The following is a 27,978-nucleotide window of genomic DNA, read 5'->3' as shown; positions in this document are numbered from 1 at the left end:
AATGAGTGGCACCAGCAACATTATTGCTGAATTACTTCTGCCTGGAAGAATGGCCCAAGATGCTGCCTGAAGTGGAGAACAGATGCAAGAACAGAACCAAAAGCAAGCCAAGTTACCCTGGCATATATGGCAAAAAGATCAGTAAGAATGTAATACTAAATTAAATAACTAGTCACGTGGCATCCAAGGAAATCCCCAAATATGCAGCCTGAGGTGGGCACCTCTGTGGCACCATGGCTGACTCTTCCTCCTCTCCTCTACAAAAATATGTGTCGTGATTGTCTGTTTCTGTATTTTCAGCAGTGGTCTGCATTCACACAGAGATTTAATAGGGCACATTTTTTTTCTGGCATGAAGATAAGGTCCGGGAACCCCTGCGTCAGGCAGCTGTTAAAAGGAATGCAGTCACCACACTGTAACATTTGAAGGCAAAATAGAAAGTTACTTACTATTATGGTAAAAAGGAGTCATCTTTGAAATCTCTGAAGAGCTGTTTTTAAACTGCTATAGTAAATGATGCAACTAGAAGTGATTCATTTCTATTTTGAGATTCTGATGTAAGAAGGCTGTGATTGTTCAGAGCAGACATGTGCCAGGTTATAAGAATTTCTTTTTCCTTTTGTTCTAAGCTATTTGCTTCAGCAGCCTGGATATCTGGGAACATCGTCATGGACCATGTTGGTAAGTGGAAGGGAATTGGATTCATTTGGAAGGAAATTGCCTGCCTAACTCATCTGGGAACTCTGTATAGACAGAAGACTCATGGGCAAGCTATCCATGACACATCATTGTTGTTGTGTGCCTTACCATTGCTTCCACCTTATGGAAAGTAAATCTATAATGGAATTTTTTTAAAGTAAGATTTCTTCAGAAGGGGCTTACCACTGGCTTCCTCTGAGCCTGTTTGTGACTTGCCCATGGTTACCCAATAGGTAGCAACAGCAATAGCAATAGAAGTACTGTACATTTCTATACTACTTATCAGTGAACTAGCACTTCCTAAGTACAGTGGTGCCTCGGGTTACGAAATTAATTCGTTCCGTGGCACCGTTCGTAACCCGAAAAGCCTTCGTAAGCCGAATTGCCATAGGCGCTAATGGGGAAAAGCCGCGATTCCGTGCGAAAAAGCCGAAAAAAGCACCAAAAGTTTTTTCGTAACCCGAAAAAACATTCGTAACCCGGAACAATGTTTTCCTATGGGATTTTTTCGTATCCCGAAAATTTCGTAACCTGGGTATTTCGTATCCCGAGGTACCACTGTATAGTTTTTTGTGGGCTTTTCGGGCCGGCCATGAAAGCCTTTGACTTCACATTGGAAATCTCTACAGTGAGAAACCACTCCCTAAGCAGTTAACAGTGTGTAAGCCAATTGCCCCCAACAAGCTGGGTACTCATTTTACCAACCCATGAAAGGATGGAAGGCTGAGTGGACCTTGGAGCTCTCCTGTAGGATCAAACTTACAACATTGTGGCTGCAGTACCATCATTTAACCACTGTGCCACCAGGACTCCCTTGGCCTTTCCATGGCCAAGCATAGATTTGAACCCTGGTCTCTCAGAATCATCATCTAACACTCAAACCACTACACAACACTGACTCTCATTACACATCATTTTTGTGAGCCTTCAAGTTGTTTTTGACTTATGGAGACCCTAAAGCCATATCACAGGATTGTCTTGGCAAGTTTCCTCAAAGGAGGTTTGCCATTTCCATCCTCCAAAGCTGAGAGTGTGTGACTGGAATTAACTAAGTATTTCCCCCTCAAATCCAAAGTCAGGCAGTTGTAGGGTTGCCATAACTGTCAACCTCCAAACCAGGACAAATGTAAAAAAATGTAGGACAATGTAGGACAAATTTTACTCCCCAAATGTAGGACATATTTTTAAAATAGAGGACATGAGAAAAAATTGATAATTTAAAAAAGTATTGATATAAACACATGTTTCTTAGGCATGCTCAAAATGGAGGACATTTTGGCATTATTCCTAGACTGATGGCAGAAATGTACTTCCCTTTCTGGCCAAACACTCCCCCCTTCCAAAACACACATGACAGCACGTTTGGGCATTTGACATGCCTTCAGAAACAGTGAGCGCATGCCTCAGAAGCTGATTGATATCAAGATCACCATCATCATCATCATCATCGCTATCATTGTCAAAAGAAGGCAGGCTTCTTACCATTAAAAGCACCAAAAATACAGAGATACCAAATACCAAAAATATTAAAAAAAAAAAAAACTTGTTGCCAGAGGCCTCTGGCCACTCACCACCACCACCACCTCCTCCTCCTCTTTGGCGCCATGTGGCATGAGGAAAGGGCCCTTTCCCCTCCCTCTCACCCAGAGTCCTCCTCCTCCTCCTCCAAGGCTCCATCTCCTCCTTGAGGCTGGCCAATGGCAGAGTGGGGCTGGAAACAGCCCCGCCCCAGCTGCTCTGCCATTGGCCAGCCAGCCTCTAGGGGACGAGTGTTCTCTTTAGGTGCGTGCGTGCACGCACGCACACACAAGCAGGCACTGCCGCTGGCCCCGGCCCTTGCCCCGGCAACTGCTGTGGGCCATGCATGGCACAGAGCAGGTGTCGGAGGAGGAGGTGGGTGGTGCGGCCGCGCGGAGAAGACAGAGGAGGAGGTGGAGGGTGATGCGGCTGCGCCCAGGAGACAGCGGTGGAGGGGGAGGAGGATGAGGAGATGGACGGTGCGGCCGGTCATGCACTTTAGCAGCCGTGGCAATGGCTGCCAGGCCCAAACCCGGGATTTAGAGTGAACCGGACCGGGACCGGGCCAGTACCCCCAAAACCATTACAATCCCGGGTGCAGCTGGGATATGGCATCCCTAGGCAGTTGGGATCCGAACTATTTTACCCTTTCCAACCAATGTAATCATACTTAGGAAATAAGTGGCCTGAATCATTTTTGGAGGGTGTAGCACAAAAGGCATTCAGCACCTCCTTGCATAACACCTTTGCTCAATTTTTTAGCCAGTCAGGTGGCTTCTGGGTGCTATGACTGGGCCTGAGCACTGTCTTACTGCCACTTTCCATTTGCGAAACAAAGAACAGATTTCACCCTTGTTCATGGGACCAAGGCTGCTACCTATTCCCTAGCTATATAATGGCAGTTGGATGGAGCCTAGGCACACACCTACTGCACCTGCCATAGTGGTTAGCAGGCAGAGCTGGACCTGGTAGCCATCCATGTGTGGCTGCATAATCTAGAAATCAAATCTATAAAACTGTTTCTCATGATATGAATCTGCCCAAGCTTAAAGATGTTCGTGGGAGAGCTTTCCATTGGCTTACCACACCCACCAGAATGCTTGGTGAGGACTTAGGTGGCTGCTCCCAGGTTGGCGCGGCAAGCGGCGGCAGGGGAAAGAGAGAGGCCTATGTTAAGCTTAGCACCCTAGACATGAACCGAGGATAATTAAAAAAACAACAACACTGCTATAAAAAAATTCTGTCTCTAAATGTATTTATTGATGGATTTATATGTATATCCCACTTTTCTTCCAATTACTTCAAGATAGGTTTTGGCATTTTTCTTTTCCCCAAATTAACTTCACAACAACTTTGTATCTTCAGAGCCCCCCGAGTCCATCCCATTACAGAAATATTGTTTTGCCTAAAATGAGGAATTATACCCTTAAGAGCTAACAGAGTAACTTTATTTTAAGAGCGTCTTGCCTTCTGCACCATTTGTTGTGACAGGTTTTGAAAAAAGGGGCTGATGCAGTCCATGGATGTCTGAGGGGGATTAAAATCAGATAGGTAGAGCCCCCAAAAGCTCTCTCTGGTTGTCTTCTTCTGTTTTAACCACAGCACCACACGGTGTCTGTGAAACTGAGCTGAGTATCTCTGATCATAAATTAACCACAAAAGCAAAGAAATAAATGCAGACCAGATTCTAACCAAATGACGTTGGGGTAGATATATAATCTGAAAGTCATCCTCCTGCCTCTGAAGTCTGGAAACCTACCTGCTTACAAAGCATCTTATTCAAAGTCAGTAACTTGAAACAAAATGCTTACAGTAACGGCAAGGCTCCTATGTTCACCACTCTCCCACCCTTTGGTTCTTGTCATGTTTGTGATGTTTGTGGGCACAAACACAGTTCCAGGATTGGTGGACGTTTACCTCACCAATAGCATTGAGCTGAATCATCGTTTTCAGACTCCACCGTCTGCAACTTTAAGGTTCCTTATACTGTGCTGGTGGGATGACTGTCTGTCTCTTTCCAGGAGACTGCCAAGAAGGAGAATAGTAAGTCTTTTCAGGCACAGAGCCCAGTCAGTTTGCAGCAGCTGAGAATCCAGGCCCTGTTCCACTGAGAAACATTCCCATGTGTGTTTTCACCAGTATTAGCACTTTATGCTAGTTTTACATCTCAAGGGAGAAGTCATGGGTGCTGCCTTTGCTCTGGCAAAGAGACCGTGTCTTTTAAATGACAAGGATGGAGGTAAGAGGAAAGAGACAGCTATGGTGGTGTAGCAGTTTGAGTGTTGGACTACAACTCTGGAAACCAGGGTTTGTTCCTGCTCAGCCATGGAAACCCACAGAGTGAGTGACCTTGGGCAAGTCACACTCTTTCAGCCTCAGAGGAAGGCAAAGGCAACGGCAACGGCAGCCCCTTTCTGAAAATATCTAGCCAAGAAACCCCTGTGATAGTCATAAACAACTTGAAGGCACACAACAACAACAATGACAAAGAGGCAGGAAGCAAAACAGAATTTGCTTGCTGAAGGGCCCTCATGGTTTATGTTAGCCAGTGGAGATGGTTCATGGGAGTTGCAGTCCACATGTTTTCTAGTCCTGCTGTACACTGTAATTTCTGACAATCTACCCCTATAAAGTCAGTGTGCTAGCAATCTATCAGTTACACAGAACATCTAAGGTCTGAGTCTTGGTCCCACAACTAAATGTTCTGTAAGGGCTTACCTAGATGGTAAAAATAATCCCAGTAGAATGTTGGTAGAATCTGTGTTCACATGAACTTAGAATGCACCCAAGTAAATTTTTTTGTGGGGGCTGGCAAAACCCTCTCAAAACCTGGGATAATCGATCTTGGGTTTTTTTAGGAACAGGGCAGAGTTTTCCTGAAGGATTCACATTATTGGCTGTGGGAATAACCAGTGTGGATGGTTCACCATCGCCAGGTATTACATAGAGAGGGAGGGCATTTCTGTAGAGGGGCGGTGCATTCTATCTCATTTGATTTCTTCCCCACCCACCGACCTGTAAACTCTTTCCCCTGTTCCTGGCAAAACACCATTTTCAATCCCTTCTTTGTTTGCACAGGAATGTATTTTTGTATCCTTTCTATTTTGGCCCTCTGCCAAGAGAAAGTTGACATCTGGCGTCCCTCAGGGCACCATTCTGTCCCCCATGTTCTTCAACATTTACATGAAGCCACCAGGAGAGATCATCCAGAGACTTGGGGCACAGTGTCATCAGTATGCTGATGACACCCAAATTTATTTCTCTATGTCTCTGACTACTGCAATGACTAGGGATGTTATCTCTTCTGGATGCCTGTCTTGGGTCAGTAATGGCTTGGATGAGGGAAAAGAAACTCAGGTTGAATCCAGAGAAAACGGAGGTACTTGCGATAGGTACCCCAAGTTCAGGGATGGAGATTTGCCAACCAGTCCTGGACAGGGTCACACTTCCCCTAAAGGACAAGGTCTGCAGTCTGGGAGTACTCCTTTATCCGTCTCTGCAGTTGTCATCTCAGATAGATGCTAGGGCCAGGAGTGCTTGGTATCAGCTTCACTTGATACACCAACTGCATCCCTACCTGGACAGAAAGGACCTTGAAGCAGAGGTAATCTCTCGTTTAGATTTCTGTAATGCGCTCTACTTTGGGGTACCCTTGTACCAAATACAGAAGCTTCAATTGGTTCAAAATGTGGCAGCCAGATTGGTCACCGGGAAACCTAGGTTTGACCATATAACACCAGTATTGAAATCTTTTCACTGGCTGCCAATTAGCTGGGAGGTTTTTATTAGAACATCCTAATACCAGGTTAATGACAACCTCCCATAGGGCGTTTACTGCCGTGATCCCAAAATTATGGAATAGCCTACCGGAAGAGATCCATCTTATCACTACCTTAAAGGTTTTTATGAAGGAACTCAAACTGGATCTCTTCTGACAGGCTTATCCACTGGACTCCATATAAAAGGTTATGACAATTGCTCCACTTTTGACTACGATTGTTGGCTAATTGATGAATTGCTATTTTAGAGAACTAATAGGAATATTGGTTAATTCAGTATTAGTGTTTTATTGATTGTATCTTGTATTATGTACAATTTTAATGATGTAATCCCACCTTGATCTGCAGGAGAGGCGGGAAATATAAATAAACATTATTGTTGTTGTTGTTGTTGTTGTTGTTGTTGTTATTATTTAAGCATTTTGGATTCTTCCTCCAAAAAGGCAAAGTTCCCTGTATTTACTTTCCTGAGATCCTTAGTCCCTTTCCCCGCTCACCACTTGGAGGGGTTATTGTTGTTGTTTTCATTTTGAATCACTCTTTGATTTAAATCACAACAACAGATGGATTACAAGGATCCATTTAATTTGCAAAGGGAACAAGTAACAAAGAAAATGGCAATGATGGCAAACGCAGAAGCATGTGACAACTGAAACAACATTACATGGCTGTGCATCATTTGACAGGCAGAAAAAAAAACCCTGGGATATTACTGTGCATGTGTTGCAAACATTTTGGGTATAGTGTATCCACATCATTTACTCGATCTTGATTTGAAATGCTGGTATGTGTGGTCAACTGAATTTGCAGAGTTCTGGGCTTAAAGAGCTCTTAAGTATTTTGTTCTGGGTGAAACTTTAAGGAGAAACAAAAGGGATCAAAAATAATCAGCTCCACAGATGAGACCAACCAGACTGCTAGTCAAATTTACTGTTCTTACTTGCTGATTTTAAAAAGCTTTTGCCATGATAAGAGGAAAATTCTGGTGGATCTGAAGTACAGATTCCAAAGCAAATGTTACTGTAGTTGCAGCTTGTTCTATTCTGGAACTGGCCATAGTTCCAGGCTTCCTCAAGACATCCTTTATTACTGAACACTGACACAAGTTATTGCCATTAGAGAAGTGCTACTGGTGGTAAATAATGCAATAAATAGTATATAGTAGAGAAACATTCCAGCCTTTTACTGGTGTGGCCCAGCATCCCCTCACAACCAGTTGTAGAACTGGTCCTCTAAACAACTAATTTTCCCCAATTATCTCTGGTTGGCTAAATTGAGGGTCCCTAAGTTGGGGGTTCACCCCCCATTTCTGGGCAAGACTGATGGATAGCCAAGGGTTAAATTTGCAGATGCAAACAAAGAAAATCAATGCATCCAAGTATGACCCATCTGTTGCCTCTAATAGCTATGAGAAGTGTGGAAACAGGATAGTAACAGGAAAATGCATTCCCCGCCCCTGGTCTATTCCCATCTTTCATATCTTTTCCCAGGTTCAAACTACCATGCTATTGTAAAAATGAAAAGTATCAAACAAAACAAAAGCTATTGTAAAAATGAAAAGTATATTTAAAAAGACAGAAAACACTTTCTAAACCACATGATATCTGCTAACATTTGACCATGATGCTATCAATGATTCCATCCAAACTCACTATATTGCTTCATCACAGGTTACATCTGCATTGCAGAAATAATCCAAGTTGACACCACTTTAATAATTGAAGATTCAAGGCAAAACAGGGGCTAATTCCTCCTATGAGCTAATCTGCAATGCAGAATTAATGCAGTTTGACATCCATGAGTCAATGCTATGAAATTATGGGATCTGAAGTTTTGTAAGATATGTAGTCTTTTCACTTAGAGATCTCTGGTGCCACCCCAAACTACAAATCCCAGAATTCCATAGCACTGGGATTTGTAGTTTGTTGTGGCACCAGAGATGAGTCATGGCTGTCAAACTGCATTAATTCTGCATTGCAGATTAGCTCACAGGATGTGTCATGCTCAACTGCAGTTGGCTCTCCATATCCAGGGATTCTGCATCCACAGATTCAACCATCCATGGCTTGAAAATATTTAAAAAATAATTCCATAAAGCAAACCTTTATTTTGTGAAGTCAAAAACTTTTATGGCTGGCATCCATAGTTTTCTGTGGGTTTTTCAGGCTGTGTGGCTGGTTTTTGGAAGAATTTATTCCCGATGTTTCGCCTGCAGCTGTGGTTGGCATCTTCAGAGCAACTGTGGCTGGCATTTTTACCCTCTGAAGATGCCAGTCACTGTTGTAGGTGATACATCAGGAATACATTCTTGCAGAATGTTGCCACACAACCCAACCCCCCCTCCCTCCCCCACACACAGAAAACCTTGATTTTGCCATTTTATACAAGGGGCACCAAGTTACTACCCCATTGTATACAATGGGACTTGAGCATTCATTTATTTTGGTAACCAGAGGGGTCCTGGAACCAAACCCTGGAGGATACCAAGGGCCAACTATATAGTTTAATAGATCTATATTTTATAATTGATTGTTTTAAAGTATGTATTTTGTTCTTAAGGTTTGCACATCACCTCAGCCACTCTGGGCAGAATGATTTATGAACACCATAAAGGAGGAAGTGAATGAATGAATAAATCTGAGGTAGCACAGACAGAAGATGTGAAAGGAGTTCTACTGAGGACAGATCAGAATGTTCTGCAGAGCACATGATGCCATCCACTAAAGCTGATTTACACTTGCTGTGGATCTAGTAGTTTCCTTAGGGCCGATAGACCCAGCATACACCATCTACACCCCAGAAACATCACCCAGAACAGGAGTTTATATAGTACACCACCTCCTCCCTCCATATTTCTGGATTAAATATATTCCAGGTTAGAGTTCAACCTTTCCCGTTCAAGATACTAGACACTATCTTCCCACATAGGCACAGCACTTTGGGAAGCTCCCTTAAAATTCAGGCTGAAACCCAAAACAGATTTACCACCAGCTCTGATGGCGAGTTATATCTATGATCCATTGCTCTCCACCACCACTACACTCAGTATATACTATGTGTCTACATAGATCAGGGTTTGACAACTATGGAAGGCTAAGGAGCTACATTAGCTCCCCAGGACACCTTTGAAAGATTCACCCCCATTGCATTCCCTGCCAAAAAAGGAGCAAATTCAACACACACACCCCAAGGGAGTGTGGGGCATTTTGTCATTTTTGTCTCCGCCCAGGAGAGGCCTTTATTTCTCAGCAGGAAGTCAATTCCTGGTCACATCTGGGGGATTATTGAAAAACAATTTTTTTGGGGGGGGGGGGGGGGAATCCTTTTCCCCCGGCATGCTCCATGTGGCCTGCAGGTCATACTTTGCCCACCCTTGATATATAGATAGAAATCAAAGAAGAAAGTGCTAAGGCAGGCTTAATGTTTAACATTTGGAAAACGAAAGGAATGACAATGAAAAATGTACATAAATTCAATATAGATGGTGAAGAAATAGAAATAATAAAAGAGTTCCCATACTTTGATCAGAACAGAGATTGCAGTCAAGAAATCATAAAAGGACTAGCTATGAAGGAATTAGTCAAGATTCTAAAGTGCAAAGACATTAAACTGAACACTAAAGTTAGGATAGTTGAAGCCATTGTATTCCCCTTCAATATGTGCTGATATGAGAGCTGGACAGTGAAGAGGCCAACAGAAGGAGAATCAACTTACTGAGATATGATATTGGAGAAGAGTGTTGAGAATACCTTGGACAGCCAAAAAGACAGAAAATGGATCCTAGAACAGATCAAGCCTGAACTCTCACTGGAAGCTAAGGGGCTTGACAGACCACCCCAAAAGGGCAGCCTGGAGGTGCCTGTTTTCCCTCCTGAGGGAGGCCGCAGCAGCCAAACTGCATGGCCTCCTGAAAGTGGGTTCTTTTTGCTGCACACGGCGGACACCATGAGTGTGCCATTGGCACACTGTCACACATCGATGACACAAGAGTGCCACCGCAATGTGCAGACACTGTGCCACACTTACATCATCATGGCAGCCCCCGCATGGACAGGAGCCCCCCATCAGGGATGTAGCTGGGGGGGCTGGGGGGTCCGGACCCCCCTTCTGTTAGATACAATTAATGGTGTGTGCTACTGTTTGACAGTGGAACACAGTCCCTCGGAAAGTGATGGAGTCTCTTTCTTTGGAGGTTTTTAAACAGAGGCTGGATGGCCATCTGTCAGGGATGCTTTGATTGTGAGTTCTTGTATGGCAGGGGGTTGAACTAAATGGTCCCTGAGGTCTCTTCCAACTCTATGGTTCGATGATTTTATGATTCTATGATTCTATGGTTGAGGATAGGGGGTCTTGGAGTTTCTCACTCATGAGGTCATCATGAATCAAAGTTGACTTGAGGACAGTTAACAACAAGAACAACAAATCTCTAGGTATACAGATTTTGTCTACCTGTGGCTTCAATATTACGCTCCATACAAAGGAGGAAGTGAGTTAAGATCCAGAATAGTTCTTAAATCCGTTAGTCTTAAAGGTGTCACCAAACTCTTATTTGTTACACTGAAGGAGATTTAACATGTCTATCCTTTGAAAAAAAATGCTCTTTAGATAATCTTGTAAGATTATGGTGATTTCTCTGACTAATCCATTTTCAGTGGAAGTCCTAACTTTTTAGGACTATAACATCCACAATCCCCTATGCTGGGGGACTAGGATTTGTTGTCCAAGAGATTACCCATCCATCCCCCGGTTTTGAATTCTGCTTATAAACAGTTACAGATTCCAGGGAAAATACAAAGCCGTTGGGTTTCACGTTCTTACACTGATGGTAATTTACTGTGTCATTGAGCTTTTTTAGCACTAGAGACATCATTCTGGCTTCATAATCCCTTCAGAGAATTCCTTCCAACAAATATAGACAAGTGCCATCATGATGGGACAAGAGAGGGAGGGAGAAAAAGACCACCCATTTCCCTCCAATACTGTTTACAATCCAAGAATAGAATATAATGAAAAGAATTACTTCCCATAACAGAATAGATCACATGTTTGCTTAGCCAAAGATGATACTACGCTGAGCATGGCGTCTGGGTCACTTGTCCTTTTCCTGGTGTCTCTGGCTCATATGAAAGTCAGTTACGATACAGTGGGGTATCAAGACAGCTGTCCTACTGGGCACTGGGCACACAGAATGGCTAGCATTGCTAAGCTATTTAGTCATCATGAATGGAATGAAGCTCTTGTATTTCATACTGATTCACACAGGCAGGAGGGTTACACATGGCAAGATGACCCTCTTCTTTTTCTCTCCCCCTCCCCCAACAATTCCTATCTTTGACATTAGATCTGGCTAGTTAACATGTCTGGAATGCAAGAGCACCTATCTCAGGGCTGGGGGGCTGAGGGCATACTTGGATTCCCAGGTTGGAAGATTATCTCACTCAGAAGAAGTTCTTGTAGAGATATATAAGCTAAAAGAGATTGGCGTATCTCAGCAAAGTAGCTTCGGATAGCAGTGGGAGGAGGCATCTTCCCTTGAAGGAGTACCAAACAGTGCTAACATTTTTTGATAAGCCAGCAGCAACTATGATGATGCTAAGAGTGGAAGAACTGGTAAGTACAGAGTTCCCTTTGTTTGGTATTCTACCTTTAAGGATTGCATTTTGTGGGCAGGTATTAAATACTTTTGTGAAGTGTCTCCATATAGGCTATGAATTAATTACATCAGAAAGAGAAGCATGAGTATGTTTATTGTTGTTTTTTACTGAAGTAAATGAGCAGATTATATGGTTATGTGAATTGTATCTGTGAATTTGTGTGATGGTTTAAAGAGATAAACTAAGAGTCAAAAAGCCATAATTTAAATTTCAATGGTCTTGGGCAAGCTGCTGCTTTGTGGATTTAAAATGTTATGTTATGAAGGTATGTGTGCTACATTATGTCTTCATACTGGTCAGTTGTCAGGATTTCTGAAATAAGGTTTGAGAAGTGCTTCACACACATTGGAAAAGTGCTGAAATTGTTGAGGATAATGGTCTTTAGACTACTTTAGACTATCTTTAGACTACTCCAGGTAAAAGTGTGCATGTATACTGATGTGCAAAGATACTTTGATTTTCCTTGTAAATGCTTCAAGAAGACAAAACAAAAGGATTTGATCCCAGAATGAAAGATGACACTTTGTTTTGTTCCTTTAAAGTCTGTTTCACATAGAACAATGTTTCTTTATCACAGTGGCTCACAAGAAAACATACGGTAAATATTATTCATGGTGGGAATATGGATGGAGTCACAGCTATGAATCTGAACCAACTGGGTTTGTTCTGTGCAGATTAGCATCTCTGGAAGGAAACCTGCCGATGCATTGCCAGTTATGTTCTCATTGTGCCAAGTATGTGAGGTTGACTCAGAAATAAGTAGGAGCAATTCTGCAGAGGATAATAGAAGAGGTGGTTTGAGTGACTAGGCTTAATTGGCCTATTTTATCTCATGTCTTTAGAGTATGTTATTAATGGCAGGAGTTAGCAGTGAAGGAAACAAATGTAATGGGAGCCTTCGGAAAAGGTTGCTTCTTTGGAAGGCTCCAATAGGGGCAGTTCCTGTACTTATTGTAGCAACTTCCATGAGTTGTCTCCCAAACTCTTTACTGAATTCACTGGTTTAACAGAAGGATTCATTTATTTTAAACAGTCCTGGACATAAACTTGGATTACTGTTTAGAGCGGTGAACCAAGATAAGTTGATGGCAACTGCAAGCCTATACATTTACCTGAAAGAAGATCCCCTGAAATTCAATGGCACGTCTGAGTGGGCATGGATAGTGGAGGGGACTGTGCTGTAAAACTCTGGTTCAAAAAGGGCTTATATTGAAAAATGCTTTGATTTCTACCATATAAATATATCTGAAGATTTAAACAGTACTTGGAGATGTTACCTTTTCTAGATTACAATTTCTGGTATTCCTCAACCAAAATGGTCATTGATCATGCTGGCTGGGCATTTCGGGAATCAGACTCCAGGAGGAAAAAAGGGTAACCTTTCTAAGATCTCAAAGAAATAGCCATGTTAGTCTGTAGAATCAGTATGTAGAGAGATCTTGTAGATCTTGTAGATCTTGAGACTAATTGGAAGAAAGAGGTTTGCAGCATGAGCTTTTGTAAACCTAAGTCTACAAAAGCTCATGCTGCCAACTCCTTTTTTTCAGTTAGTTTTAAAGGTGCTACAAGACTTTTCTAAGCTCGGTCTTTGATAAAATAGTTGTGAACAAACCAAAAACAGATACATGGAACCACACAATTCAATTTGAGCACCCAAAGGACCTTTAAGCATGGGCGACAGGTTCCCATGTCACATGGAGAATTCCAAAAGCGACGGCATAGGAGTCTGCCAGTCTACACAGGGAGCAGGGTGAATACAAAAAAATTCCTTTAGGCTCTCTGTCCTGAGCTCTTGGGTGTACGCAAAGCAGCCAATCCCAGTCATTGCCCTCTAGTCCAGATAAAGTTAGTCATGACTATGACCCTTTGGAAGCAATGAAACATATATTATTGATAGCTCACTTATGTCATTGACTTCAATTAGACTGAGCCACATCTTACTTTAGCATGGCTCACCATATGGACGGACTGGACTGGCTGACTTTACATAACACATGCCCAATGGTTAAATAGAAAGATTTTATTTTAAAATTTAGAGTAAGTTACCTGTGATCATAGATATACTTGCTTCTAGTCAGTATTGGGTACTCTGCCCAGTAGTGGTTAGTGACTTCCATGTCAGTGGAGCAGTGACTCCATTCCGGCTTTCAGTCTGAACTCTAAAAACCTCTATTCAAAGTGTTGGACAAAATCTGAGGAATAGGTCAGAACCTTTGAAGTTCAAGGCAGATTCCCTAGAGCCACCCACTCTGTCCAGACCCTGCTCTTGGATCCTCCTGCTGCTTCCATTTATGTTTTTCTCAATCTCCATCCAAATTCTCTCTGCTCTCAACATGGGAAAGTCCAGATGAAATTTTCTTCCTTCTCCATTGTTTTATGATACCCCCCGCCGAGTCCATATATCATCTAGATGGCCCCTATGTCCAGGCTACATCCAATTACTGTCTGGTTAGTTCAAACCAATAAGTGGAACTCACACCTCCTGGACTTTGATGTGCCCTTTAAAACTACTTGATAGAATGTTAGCTTTAGACTTAGCAACTTTGTGCATCTTTGGTACACTGTACCTGCCTTTCCTAACTTCCCTTCCCTTGCCCACTTTTTTCCCTTCAGAGAGCACACAGAGCTTTCCATTTGCACGCCTGCATCTGTATTGGTTTGCCACAGTATTACTTTCCATAAGGGAGTTCCATTCTTCACATGTACACTTGATCCTCAAGTACAGCTGGACCTCTATATTCACAGATTCTGTACCCCCGAATTCAACTATGCATGGCTTGAAAATATTTTTAAATATATTTAATTTCCAAAAAGCAAACCTTGATTTTATCATTTTATAGAAGGAACACCATTTTATTATGGCATTGTATTTCATGGGACTTGAGCATCCACAGATTTTGGTATCCATGAGGTGTCCCGGAACCAAACCTCAGCAGATACCAAGGTCCCACTGTACCAGCTTTTCAGACCACTGACTACCTTTCCCATTTTCTCCTTGTATCCAGTGTCTTGACAGCTTTGGAACAGTTTTTCCTTCCCAAACAGCATAAAGTCCATACTATGGTAATGACAGATATCTTGACTCCATTCTCTTATTTCCTCTGTCCCCTACTCAGACCTCAGCCTGCCTATAATTCTGGATTCCCTTTATTAGAAGCATGGACTGGTATCATTTCTTCAATATCTCAGCCTATAAACATCTGTCTTCTTACCAAAAATTACTAGTGAAGCAACTGCCTCAGTCTTCTTAGTACATAATGATATGGTCAGCCCTAACTGGATTGAGAAGAGGTAAAATTTGAAATGTAACAAAGGCTGTATCTGCACAGCACTGCAGAAATAATGCAGTTTGACACTTCTTTAACTGCCTTGTCTCAATCCTATGGAATCCTGGAATTTGTAGTTTGTTGTGGCAACAGGGTTCTCTGACAGAGAAGGCTAAATATCTCACAAAACTACAAATCCCATTGAGCCATGGCCGTTAAAGTGGTGTTGAACTGCATTATTTCTATAGTGCAGATTGGGTCAAACGCTACTCCATTGCATCACACATGAGCTTGCCATTGGAGCATTCATTGCACCTATATTTTCCAAGAAAATCCTCTCCATGCTTCTCAGGGGCTGCACCATCCATGCTGTGTCATTTTGATTCCCCTTCTAGGTCTGTCAGGAAGCAAAATGTTGTTGGCACTCTTGACGCCATATTTCCTTTGACAGGTGACTGGCAAAAAGAGCGATGGTAGAGAGACAACTAATTTTCTCCCAGAGGACTTCAAACATGGAGTATATGAAGCTGCTGTGAGGCTAGAAAAACAAGAGGATCTGAAGACATTGACTGATCCCCTGCTCCCACGACGTAATCTGACCTACAAAGAGGAGAAACAGCTACAAGCAGAGGTAAATGTATAAACATTTTTGTATATATTTATGTCTTGTGTATCTCCCTTGCATTTCTGTTGCACATTTCTAAATTCCTTTTGACATCTAAAAAAGGTAACATCAGGAGGAAGCTAGGGCACAAGCAATGAAAAAGTTCTTATAAAAATATTCTAGAAACCAGAGGAAAGATTCCCAGTTAGATATGGGCCCAAGCATACAACTTTTCTCTGAGCTAGTGTGATGTAGTGGTTGGAGAGTTGGGCTAGGTAGGACATTGAGAGACCAGGGTTTGAATCTCCACTCGGCAATGCAAGCCCGCTTAGGCAAGTCACACTCTCTTAGCCTCAGAGAGAGTGTGACTTGGCAAAGGCAAACTCCTCTGAACAAACCTTGCCAAGAAACCCCTGTCAAAACCATGAGCCATAAATGAATTGAAGGTATGCAACAACAACAGTACCTTACTGTGTTGTTCCTAAAGTTTACAACACATAAGTTCCCAGTGCAACTGATATATCAAATTATTTTAAAGCAGTTTAAAATTTAAGCTAGATCATTTAGACAGACAGAAAGCTTATTAAGTAATTTAACAAGTCATCTTCCTTTTCTGCTAGGTAGTGTTGTATGTGTGTATGTGCCTTCAAATCACCATCACAGGGACATTTGGTGAGGACATAAGATAGAGCCTTCTTGGTGGTTGCTCCTAAGCGGTGAAACACCAATATTTGTACATTGGATTTTTCTAGACAGAGTATAAGTCCACTGGAAGTCCAGTTTTCCCCTCCCTGCTGTCTTTCAGCTGGCAAGTTAAGACCTTTTTATTTAGGGAGGTATTTGGTTTTTAATATATTGCTGCAAGGCTGGGTTTCCATGACCAAGCGGGGAACTGAACCCTGATCTCCAGAGTCATCATCCAACACTCAAACCACCACACCATGCCAGCTTTATAAAATAAAATAAAATAAAATAAAATAAAATAAAATAAATGAAATGGTGAATTATGAAGAGTAGGAACTCATTGTGATAATACCTATGGACATGTCCCCACCAAGGATAGTCTAAAAATGCACACAGCATTGATACATATCTCGATATTGTCACACACTTGTCCACCACTTTTCACTATTGCAAACTTTTTGTCACTCTTCAGTACAATACTCACAGAGTTAGCATCAGCATTTCATGCAGGGCAACACATTGACTATTTTCTTCAGTGAGAACAAAACTAATCTAGGGCAGTGAGCGATATAAGATCCCACCCAAACCCCCCCCCCCCCTTTTCCGGTAGATGAAAATAGGAAATATATTAGTAATGTTGAAATCTGCAGACTTTTGAAGTAACAGATTATCATGAGCTTGCAAATTAGCATTTTACAGCATTGCACTGGTGATGGATTATTCAAATGAAGAATTACAGTTCTATGCTGAATTCAAGGATGGATTGAAATCTGACATAGATTCTAAAGTTTGGGATAAGAACCTTTTACTGCATCCCCCCAATGTGCTTTTAAATTGAATTTGTAATAACGGTGTACCTTGAAACTACTTGATCAATAGTCACCTCAATAAACAGATTTTTCAGTGCAATACATTCTGCATTTGGGAGATAGATTCTGTCACTTACAGTCACACTCATTAACACCTTGTTCTGTGAAAAATATTCAGCTAGACTGCTACACACTCTGAAAGATGTGGCCTGTTGTTTTAAATACAAGTTGACACACATTCTGAAACAGCTCTAACTAGACTGAATCCCAAGGAACATTTAACTCTTTCCAGCATGGTGTAATAGTGGTTTGAGTTTTGGACATAGTATTGCTATGGTGTGTGTCTGTATCAGTGAGTTTGGGGGGGATCACTCTCCCTTTATAGATGGTGCTAGTTGCTCTATTTTCCCCTCCCTTAAGTAGGAACTCAAAGGCTGCTGCTCCTTGTACTGAAGTTGAATTCCTCCCTGCTTTTGAGAGCAAAGAAGAATGGTAGATGAAGAGAGGCGCCTAGCCACAGAAGTTCTTAAACTTCCCTCCCACCTTGACCAGTCTCAAATTAGTTGCTTTGGCTATAGCATTTGGAGGCAGGAGACCTTGAAAGTGTGAAAAGTGGTGTTGGAAAGGACTTAAAAAGGGATCTCTTAGCAATGGAGTGGTACACTGTGTATCTAGAGTATTGTGAGAACCTTAGTTTCTAGTTATCTAGATTATCCACTCCTCATTTTGCTTATTTCTGTTGCTTGCTCCAAAAGGCATGTGTGTTTTATGTGCACTTGTGTGCTCTTACTTTCCACAGAGGGAGGGCTTGTCTACCTAGGCCATTTTCAGGATACGAAATCTATGCCTTGAAGCAGACTTTGAATTGTCTTTGTCTGCTAAATTGTCCAGACCCACCCTCTCATTTACTTCTTTTGTTCAGCTCAAGAAAAAGAAACTAGACGAGAGACCAAAACTTGAAAGCTTGGAAGATCTTGAAAAAATAATCCAGTTGAAGAAAAGGAAAAAAATCAAGAAAGTTAAAGTTCCTGTTGTAAAGGAGCCTGAGCAAGAAGTTATAGTAAGTTCATAATTAGTCTTTTCTGCTAGCTTTAATGGGATTACACCAAACTGTACTGCTCTGATACTAATTCTTAGTCTTCCTCAGACAGAACCAGTGGATGTTCCTACATTTTTCAAGGCTGCCTTGGAGAACAAGATGCCAGTTATTGAAAAATATTTAGCAGACAAAGGGGATCTAGATGTTTGTGATGAGGTACAGTGTTGATTTATTTTCTATTTTAAACCTACTATAAGGCACATCTATTTATGTCTGTATTTCCTCAAAGGAACTTTGGGTTTGTAATTTGTCCAGGTACTGAAAGTTGTCTTTTAAAGATCTTATTTCCCACTTATATTCTGCTAGTTTCCATTTTTCCTGAAGGGAGACAAGCTAGTTTATAGTGTACTTGTGCCCATTTTCTCAGAAAATTTTACATGGTGTCAATGCCAAAAACATTGACCCTCTCTTTTTGACTTTATCTTTTGTAGCAGAATTCACTGATACCTTTCACAACTTGAAAATATCCTCCTCTCTCAAAGAGAATAGCATTAATTGCTTTTTCTTTTTTTTTAAAAAAATTAATTATGAATATCAAGAGGGAGGAGGAGTGAGGAGGGGAAAGGGTGGGAGGAGAAAAAAAGTAACATGCCAAAGATATAACAATGAGTTGTGTATATACATTTATATAAGCTAAGGTATATCCAAAGAAATATCTGCTTGATGTTGGCATCTGGCACATTTGTATTTCTATACAGAAGAAAGATCATTTGATCATAAATTATTTCTTTAAATGCCTCTTAGGCAATATACAAAGCACATTTAATCAAGAATTGCTGGCTAGTTTAGTCCTCCCAGATGAGGTGCTTCTCAAAAGACATGTGAACTCACATGGCTGAATGTTCTCCCATAAACCATCATTCAACCATTGCTCCTAGAAAATGTGCATGTAAGCTAGTGTCCTTCTTCCTGTCATACCAATCTTCTATCTCCACTGCATTATACATTAAGCAGTTGACTGTGTCTGCAGCAACGTAAAATGTGTAATACTGAAGAAGTAATGCCATCTTCTTCTATATGTTGCCCAAGCTTGGGGGGGATACAACTCACAGAATCCATCTGATGTCATGAAGTCTGAGTGAGTTTTCAGAGCTATAATCCCTTAAAGCAATAGTCCTCAAACTTTTTCCAGCAACTGCCTCCTTTTCTCTTGGGCTACAATCTTAGCACTCCCTATGTGTATTTCTTGATTTTAAATATAGTTATACTGCAAATTCAAAACAACATATTTAGGCAGATACTCCCTTTGCACCCAGTGACTCTGGGAGCAGCAACTGAGCATCTCCATGAGCAACGACTCAGTAGCCTCTTGCCTATGCCAGACTTGTAACAAAGCCTGACCCAGGCAAGAGGCTTCTCAGTTGCTGCTTATGCAGATGCTGTTGCTGCTCCCTTTGCACCTGCTCACTCAGCAGCTTGCTGACCAGCAACCAAGAAGCCTCTCACCCATACTGCCCTTCCAGCAAAGGCCAGTGTGGCCAAGATGCTTCTTGGTCTTTGCTCAGCCAACTACTTGGTTGCTGTTCCCAAGGTGACTGGGTGCAAAGGGAGAGGTTTCTCTCTGGTGAGGAAGGACTCTCAATCGTTCGTTGGGGCAGAGAGAGGCGTAGCTAGGGTGTGTGTAGGGAGTTTATGGAGGCCACATACTCTGGTCTAGAGACTGGCATAGGTGGGAAGAGATTTTAACTAGAGGAGCCACTCCAAGTTAAAGCACTCTTTCCAAGAATTGACCCTATACTTCTCCTACTTCCCCAGAGACATGTCTTCTCCACACAGCTTCAAGTGTTCCCCACACACACCAACATTGTTTCTTCTGCTACCTCTTCTCTCAGTCTGTCTGATGAAAGCAGGAGCAGCAATGCAGTTCCAACCTGCCAGCCAAGTCCTAGCAAAGCTCACTCTTTTCTTGTTTTTAAGTCACACCACAGATTTGTAAAGAGGAAAAGTGAAACCTTATTAACTATGGTTACCACTCTTTCCATTGACAGTATAAACGAACAGCCTTGCACAGAGCATGCTCAGAAGGACACCTGGCAATTGTGGAAAAATTAGTAGAAGCTGGAGCACAACTTGAATTCCAAGATATGGTAAGCAAAAGCTGTACACATAAATCTTGCAGATATGTTGTCCATTCATTCTGCTGGGGCAGCTTGCAAGGACTGCTCTGTGTTATCGTCACCCCACAGTGTCTTCCCAAGATGCTGAAGAGCTCTTGTCAGAGTATTGGAAAAGACCCCCCCCCCCCCCCCCCCACACACACAATTTAACATTTGGGATTTTGTTTTTCATCTCCAGTATTTTATTCCTTTTCCTCTGGTGTAGCTTGAATCAACAGCTATTCATTGGACATGTCGTGGTGGCAATGTGGAAGTCCTGAAGTACCTGCTGAACAAAGGAATAAACAGGAATGCAAGAGACAAGGTATTTTACTATTACTGCCTACAAGTTTGAGGAAGAATGATGAAGAAGGAGGTAGTTGGAGGCTATGGTCTAAATCAGTGGTTCTCCAACTGTGGGGCAGGACCCCCAGAGGTGCGCATGTGCAAGACTTGGAGACCATGATCCCTCCTTCTCTTCCCCAACTTTTTCATGTGTAAAATTTACACGTGTTGAGTTGAATGTTGAATTTACTTAAATAAAACTGCCCTAATTTAAATGTTATTTCCTTATAAAATGTTAAAGTATGGATATACATGAATGTGCAAATGAAATTATGCACATTAAATAAACAAAATATTTTTATTCATATACTATGTCAAGTAGGTGGTGTTGATGGCAGCATGTAGATGTAAAGGGGGGGCCCAAGGGTAAAGTTTGACTACCACTGGTCTAAATCCATTTGTATTGAATCAATGGGATTTACATCAGTGTTGAGTTATTCAACAATTGATTCAAGGGGCCTACTGGATTTAGGATTGATTGTAGAGGATTCTCCAGATTTCTCTTATTAGTATGTATTGTCATGCACCTATTAATTATGTATATATCTCTCTTTCTATTAGTTGCTCAGCACGCCTTTGCATGTGGCAGTAAGAACAGGTCAATACGAATGTGGGGAACACCTCATCGCTTGTGAAGCAGACCTCAATGCTAAAGACAGAGTGAGTGTATTGATAACCCCTTCTAGACAATTCACCCACATCAGGGGTGGGAACATGTTGACCTCCAGGTGTTGTTGGACTACACCTCCCATGCACCCCAGCCCAACATCATCTCAAAAGCCACAGATTCACCAACCCTGGATATACCAAAGGGCCTTTCTGAAGAGATTGTATGGTATTTTCTTGTTATTTTCCCACTGCAAGCACATCTAGAGGGATAGATGGATCATGCTCTGGGCAGAGGAGCCATCCACCCAGTCTAGGAAACATGGCTGCCTACAAGCCATATCAAATAGTAATAGCAATGGCATTTACATTTTTATACCACTTATCAGTGAACTCAGCATTCTCTAAGCAGTTTACAATCTGTAAGCCAATTGTCCCCAACAAGCTGGGTATTCAACCTATGCAATGATGAAAGGCTGGGTGAACCTGGAGCCCTCTGGGATTGAACTCACAATGTTGTGGCTGCAGTACCAACATTTGACCACTGCACCACCAGGGCTCCCTATTATCAAATAACACTGCTGTTTGGAAACACATTATTTAAAAATAAAAGTTGGAAGCACAGCCTGCAAGATGGACATTAGCTGAGAGAAGAGCCTTCAAAATATAGATATTAAAGAGGGAATATGCTGCTCGAAGTGGCAGCACAAGCAGAGGTACCTGTCAACTAGTGCAAGCACCTCCTTCTACTCAGCACCCTGGGGTCAAGGTGGCAATTTTCCAGTAACATATTAGAGGTTTGGGAATGTTAGGAAAAGTAGAAGCACTTGCATTTGTCCTGCCTGACATATCTTTGCAGTCTAGGCTTCTCTCCTACAGTAAGTCAAACATCAGTAAAGCCTTTCACGTTGCCTTATAAACGTGTCTACAAAAATTATTAGTCCACAAACTCTTTTTATGAGCCCCCATTACAGAATCATTTGAGCTTGCCAGCAAACTTAAAAAGAAAAATTGCAAATCAGCTCTTGCCCATTTGATAAAAGATCTCCTGCTTGTCATCTTGATTACTTGCCAAGGGAGAATAACTACTAGAAGGTTGCCCTAGATTTTTGCACACCATCTAAGCCCACGAAACAGAACAAATAAGGGTACAGAACCTTTAGGAACTGAAGCTCTTTGAGAGGAAATAGTCATTATTCATAGCCATTAATATTCCTCTTCAGCACCATGATGGTACTCAGATTTTATTACTGAGCTTGGCTGGATGATATTGGCAGAGTCTGTTAAGTTTTTTCTATTTTATGTCAGATGAGCCCAACATGTTCCTTTCTTCTCCTTGCCTTAGGAGGGTGATACTCCCATGCATGACGCAGTGAGGCTGAATCGCTATAAAATGATTCGACTCCTGATTCTGTATGGTGCCAATCTAAATATAAAGAATGCGGTAAGTAGTCTGTCACTCTGCTCAAAAGGTTTTTTGCCAAAATATCTCATCATATTGCAGAAACAACTACAGTCATCCCTCTGGATTTGCAGATCCGTGCCGGACCACCACCACCTGGAAATATAAAATTTCACAAATATTCAAGTCCCATTGTCTCCAATGGCAATGCCCTCACACCCTTACCTCCCTCCTTACCTTCTTCTTCCCAGGAAGGCTGCGCGGTTGAGAAAATGGTGGAGCCGGCTGCTGCAAGGCCACGCCAGCCAAGGAAAGGCTGCACTGGCTGGAAGAATGCCTTGCCTCAGCCAGTGCAGCCTTGCCTTGGCCAGAGGAAGGCTGTGCTGGCCAGGAAAATGGCCATGCCTCGGCTGGGATGGCCTTCTACCAGCCGGAGTGGCGTTGTCTTGGCCGGAGCAAGGCCGCACTGGCGGGGAAGAAAGCCATGTCAGCCATAAGGTAAGGGAGGGAGGCAGGGAGCTGCGGGCTTGTCATTCGTGAGTAATGAAAAAGCAAGCCAGTCCACAGATACGGAGAGATGAATGTATAGAGAAGCACAGAGAACATTAAAAGGCTGCATTACACTCATTCATACCACCTGCTGAAACATGACTAAATATGTAACTGAAAAGATTTTAGACATTTTTTCAAAACCTCTCAGCCTTGCCAAGTTGGGTTTTAATGGAAAGACACCATTCTTTCCTTTAATTGAACTGTTTTTAGTTGTGTTTTCACATGCTTATATATTTACTGTATTTGTATTTACTTGCATTTTATTTTGGTTAACTGCCTCATGAACCATTTTTTGGGACGAAAAATGGATATATACTTTATTTCATTCATTTAACGTCTGCAGGAAAGGCAGGATAGGGTATATAAAGGTCTCTAACACTGAGGTGGTGTAACATTAAAACCCAAAATTGATATCTATTTTGTCTGGACAGTGGTTGTGGCCCTGCATCTTGTTTTAATGCAAAATCACTGGGCCTGGAGGTTTCCAGGAATGGAAATTGAATTTAAAAAATTTGAGGGGGAAGGATGGAGAAAGAGAGAGAGAAACAGAAAGAATTAGAAAGATGCATTCTTCTCGAAAGGGGGATCCCAGACCCAGAAAAGTAACCTTCGGAAACCCGTGACCCACAATTGAATGGGACAAGACCACCCTACAAGGGTGGAACATGTTGTGTGTCTTGTGACCAATGGACTACCCTTAAAGCTGTCATGAACTCTAGAAGTGAGGAAAAACCTGCCAGCTAAACAAATCTGGGCCTTTCCATTAGGTATGACCAGACACTTTACGATGGGATTTTACCACCACCACTGCCACAAGATAAGCAAAATATAGAAGGAAGGTGAAGTTTCAAGAAAATTAAACTAACCTCTCTTAACTTTTCTGCGCAGGAAGGGAAAACTCCAATGGATCTCGTTATGCAGTGGCAAAATGGCACCAAAGAAATATTCAACAGCCTGAAGGAAAACTCCTACAAGAGCTCCCCCATTGACACATTCTGAAAAACAAGTGTCACCGGACTGACAGTTGTCTTGCGAAACATGCCATAATCAATGTGAAGAGCAGTACCAAAACGATCCCATCTTCACTAAACATAAGAAGTGTTTCCTTTTGCTGCCTTTGTTAAAGTCATATAGGACAAGAGCAGGGATGAAATATTTCAAAGGCACAGTTTGAATGTTAGAATTCCAGTGATTTTAAGTTGCTTTATTTATTCCTATTTATATTTTGTATTCCATATTTCCTTCTCTCTCAGATGGTGTTCCTTTGGCTATTATACTTTGCTGATCTTTCAATAAGTCATGTTGGTACTGCTGTTCTATAGAGAACACAAGTTACAGATATGAAAATGAGAATGAGAGGAGCGTGTTAAAGCTGCTTTTTATACAAGACAACAGCGTTTCAGAAAATATTAGCAGCTTCCTGTCAGGCTTTTATTCAATAGAGAGCTATTTGTCACCCTTACCCAGTTTCTGCTGAATTGTCACTGTCAAGAGCAAGCCGTTAAAAGCAAAAAGGCAGAATGGTGGTATGGAAGGGAGGTGTAAAGTGGAATTAAAAAGGGAATGGTTCTACTGAACCTCACTGGAAGTAGTGGCTGAATCCTGAACTGAACATGGTGGAACACGTTTGAACTACAGAATCTGAAAATTGAAAGTTCTGTAGATTACAAGGACAATAATATAAAATGATGAACAAGAAAGAAAAGACTGCTATTTTTGAAGCTCAATAATAGAAGAAAGGTGATGTATATTTGTATGGCCTTTTATGTACATTTTGTATTAAATCTTATTTAAGATTTAGAACACTAGAATGTCTCTTTTCAATCTTCACAAATCAGTTTGTCATTTATCTGAAGACACCTCATGAGATGGCGAAGCTGGATAAGTTTTTAATTAACATAAAATAAATTAGTTTCCAACTTCTTTCTTAGGAAGTGCTTTGAAGGTTATGAACCTTCTGGCTAGGAAGAATTCTTACAGTTTTTTTAAAGTTCACATTCTCAACTGCTTGAAGTGAATGAAGACAGCCTCAGGGATATGATGTCTGCTTAGCTTCAGTCTTTGGGGAAAAAAATAGAGGTTCTGCAAAAATAAACATCTTTTAAAGATGTTTAGCTTATTTAAAAAAAAAAATCAAAGATAAGCTGCAGCAGCTCTAAGGCAAAGTTTCTGGCTATGTACATAAACTGCAAAGTAGATCTGAAATATTTTTGAAGATGTAACTACAAACCCAAAGCCACTTTAAGTCACAAGCAATCTGAATAAAATTAGTACCATATTTCTATTGATAGCTTGATGGTTTCAGGGGTATAGATTACAAACAGAATTTCCTATAAATGACCACAAATCAGCAGACCCTGGGGACATAGCACGACCACCACACAAAATCTTTCTGGATCTTTTCTAGGTTGTTGTCTAGCAAAATTATCCATTTTCTACAACCTGTGCTATGCTGAAAATGTACAAAGCAGGGGGTTGAATATACTAAATAAAGAAAGATGTGAACTCTCCTATTCCACCATACAAAGATTGCCTGCTCTACCCACTGTTCTCCTGGGATCATTTCCCTCCAGTCTCGGAAACTAGTCTTGGAAACTAAATTTGTGATTCGTTTTTCCTATGGGGCTTGAGCATACACTCTTTTCCCCATACGCGGGGGTGGGGTCCGGAACGGATCCCCATGTATGGGGAGGGAAGATTACTGCACTACACTCTTATAGCACTGCTATTCCACTTTAACTGATCTGGCTGCCTCCTGTTGCATCCTGCGCTCTGCAGTTTAAGAAGGGGCATTTAGAATTCTCAGCCAGAGAGATCTTGGGTCTCACTGAGGCACAAGTCTCAGAATACAACAGGAAGCAGCACAGCAGGACAGTAAAAGTGGAACAGTAGCATTGTAAGAGAAGAGCGCAATAATGTGGTTGGTCTCAGGCATCTGAGGAAGTAGATCAAGTCCATGAAAGCTTATGCTGCAACTTCTCTTGCAGTTAGACTCAAAGGTGATACAAGATCCCTTTGAATACTTTATAGCAAAGTTATAGTTGCTGCTGCATGCTACTCCTAGTGGGCATTAAACAAACTTAAAGTCCAGGTGGTTATCTTGTAGCTATAGTGAGGAACTGCTATCAACTTAAACAGCAAACTGGATTCCCATCTGCTGAGGGTGCATTGTTGTCAAATGAGCACAATCAATATAATACACTTATTGCTTTGCTTCCTGAAACAACTCAAATTTGCAAACGTTAAACTCAGAACATTTTGGTAATTATTTTGAACATGAATACATAAGCTGATGAACAGATATCAGGATGATGGAGCAGGCTAGGATATCAAGGTCACTGAGGAATTTCCATTCCTAGTAATATGTTGAATATTGGAGGTGGTAATCACATTTAAAACAAGTCTTTGAGGGGGGAAAAGTTGTTATAAAAGGGAGCATCACTATACATGTGACCTCCTGTTTCTCTAAACTTTAAACTTCCACTTCCATCAGGCATCTGAGAAGAAATACCTCCTTCAAAAAATAAACTGACACGATTTATGCTCTGCTCTTCAGTGTCCACAGTCAAAACTGTCCCACATAATCCAACTGAGGCTCTACTACAAGGAATATTTGTATCTCCTTTTAAGCAAGAATACTGTATTAATTAATAAACTGAAACTACTCCATTGAGCCATTCAAGTATGACAACAGGGAAGTTCAGACAGGTTGGTGGAAACCGCAGAGGAGAACCTGCTGGTTACAAAGTTGTCTTGGCTTTTTTACTGACAGGTGTGGACTCATCTTCCTCTGGGCTCCGAGGTTTCTTCTTTGTATACACCACTCCAGAGGCAGTCTTTCGGGTTTCTAAAATGAAACAGAGAATATCTGGAACAGGAATAGACACCTGAGGCCATAGGGTCCATTTCTGCTCTCCCTTGTATCTTGGAGTGCTGGACCTTCCCTACAATACTCTTACCCCCATGAAAAAATGGTCAGCCAATTTCAATGTCTGAAAAGAGCTCTTGAAGACCTAAAAGAGGTCCAGGAGGACCAACTTTAAAATAAAAAAGCAAACTGCACCATCAGAGGCTTAGGGAAGGGTGTGATCTACAATTTCTAGACAATTAAACATTTAGAGGGCTGTTGGGACAGAGGTGCTGAGGTGGCATTTTGTGCATGCTCCATTAAAATCTTTGTGTGCTTCCAAATGCTGCCTAGAATGAGATGTGTCCTGTCCACAGCTTGGAAATGTTAACCAGAGGTCACACTGGCTGTAACCAGAGTAACCAGATTCAGCACTGTGGCGACAAAGGCAATGAAGTAGATAAAAACCTGAATCATAACAGGTTTTCATAAATCTAAGGGACCATACATTAGCCAGCTATTTCCCACCCAAGCAGATGGCATCAATGTATTCCTGGATCTCTTTAATAGGCTGAGTGGCAAGACAGACCTGACCAAGCTGCTCAAGTGGGATGTCTTACAAATTAGGCCAGTACAAATCATTCCAATACGCTTTCCAGCTATGTCTATCATTGGTCTTCTAGAGGTTTTGGACCGCAACATCCAAAAGCCTTAAAGAACACTGTCTATAGTCAGGGATTCAGGGAACTGAAATCCAAAACTTGCAGAGGACCAAAGATTGAGCGTCTCTTAACTAGACGATCAAAGTGCCTAAGCATATGATTAATTTAACTTCTTATTCAGAAAACTTGATTTGGGTGATATAAGGTGTACAGGCCAAAGTCTGAGCTACAACATCTATCATGGCTGGTGGAAATGGGAGTTGTACTACATCATCTGAAGAACCAGAGGTTATCACATATCTATTGTTCTTGTGTGCCATGAAGTTTCAGACTTATGGTGACCCTAAAGTGAACCC

The 27,978-nt window shown here is 41.7% G+C and overlaps 2 protein-coding genes across 3 annotated transcripts in view; one reads left to right on the top strand and one right to left on the bottom strand.

Moving 5' to 3' along the window:
* Positions 1-11,360: 11,360 nt before the first annotated feature.
* ANKRD1 (ankyrin repeat domain 1) lies at positions 11,361-24,818 on the top strand. The gene is made up of 9 exons (XM_042458630.1): positions 11,361-11,606; positions 15,368-15,547; positions 17,936-18,073; positions 18,161-18,268; positions 20,101-20,199; positions 20,435-20,533; positions 21,115-21,213; positions 22,505-22,603; positions 24,002-24,818. Exons 1-9 carry the CDS (start codon positions 11,580-11,582, stop codon positions 24,110-24,112), a joined length of 960 nt encoding a protein of 319 aa, XP_042314564.1. The 5' UTR covers positions 11,361-11,579; the 3' UTR covers positions 24,113-24,818.
* Positions 20,381-27,978, bottom strand: part of RPP30 (ribonuclease P/MRP subunit p30) — a 33,922-nt gene continuing 26,324 nt past the window's right edge. The window contains exon 11 of one of the 2 annotated variants that reach the window (XM_042458632.1): positions 20,381-22,717. In XM_042458632.1, coding sequence (XP_042314566.1) covers positions 22,653-22,717 — 65 coding nt within the window. In that variant the 3' untranslated portion in view covers positions 20,381-22,652. Of the gene's footprint in view, positions 22,718-23,129; positions 26,961-27,978 lie in introns of those variants that run through there. The other variant, XM_042458631.1, reaches the window with a different exon arrangement.

The sequence above is a fragment of the Sceloporus undulatus genome, chromosome 3 (assembly GCF_019175285.1).
Source record: "Sceloporus undulatus isolate JIND9_A2432 ecotype Alabama chromosome 3, SceUnd_v1.1, whole genome shotgun sequence".
Lineage (NCBI taxonomy): Eukaryota > Metazoa > Chordata > Lepidosauria > Squamata > Phrynosomatidae > Sceloporus > Sceloporus undulatus.
Note: the sequence above shows the minus strand (reverse complement) of the source record. Positions and strands in the feature narration are given on the sequence as shown.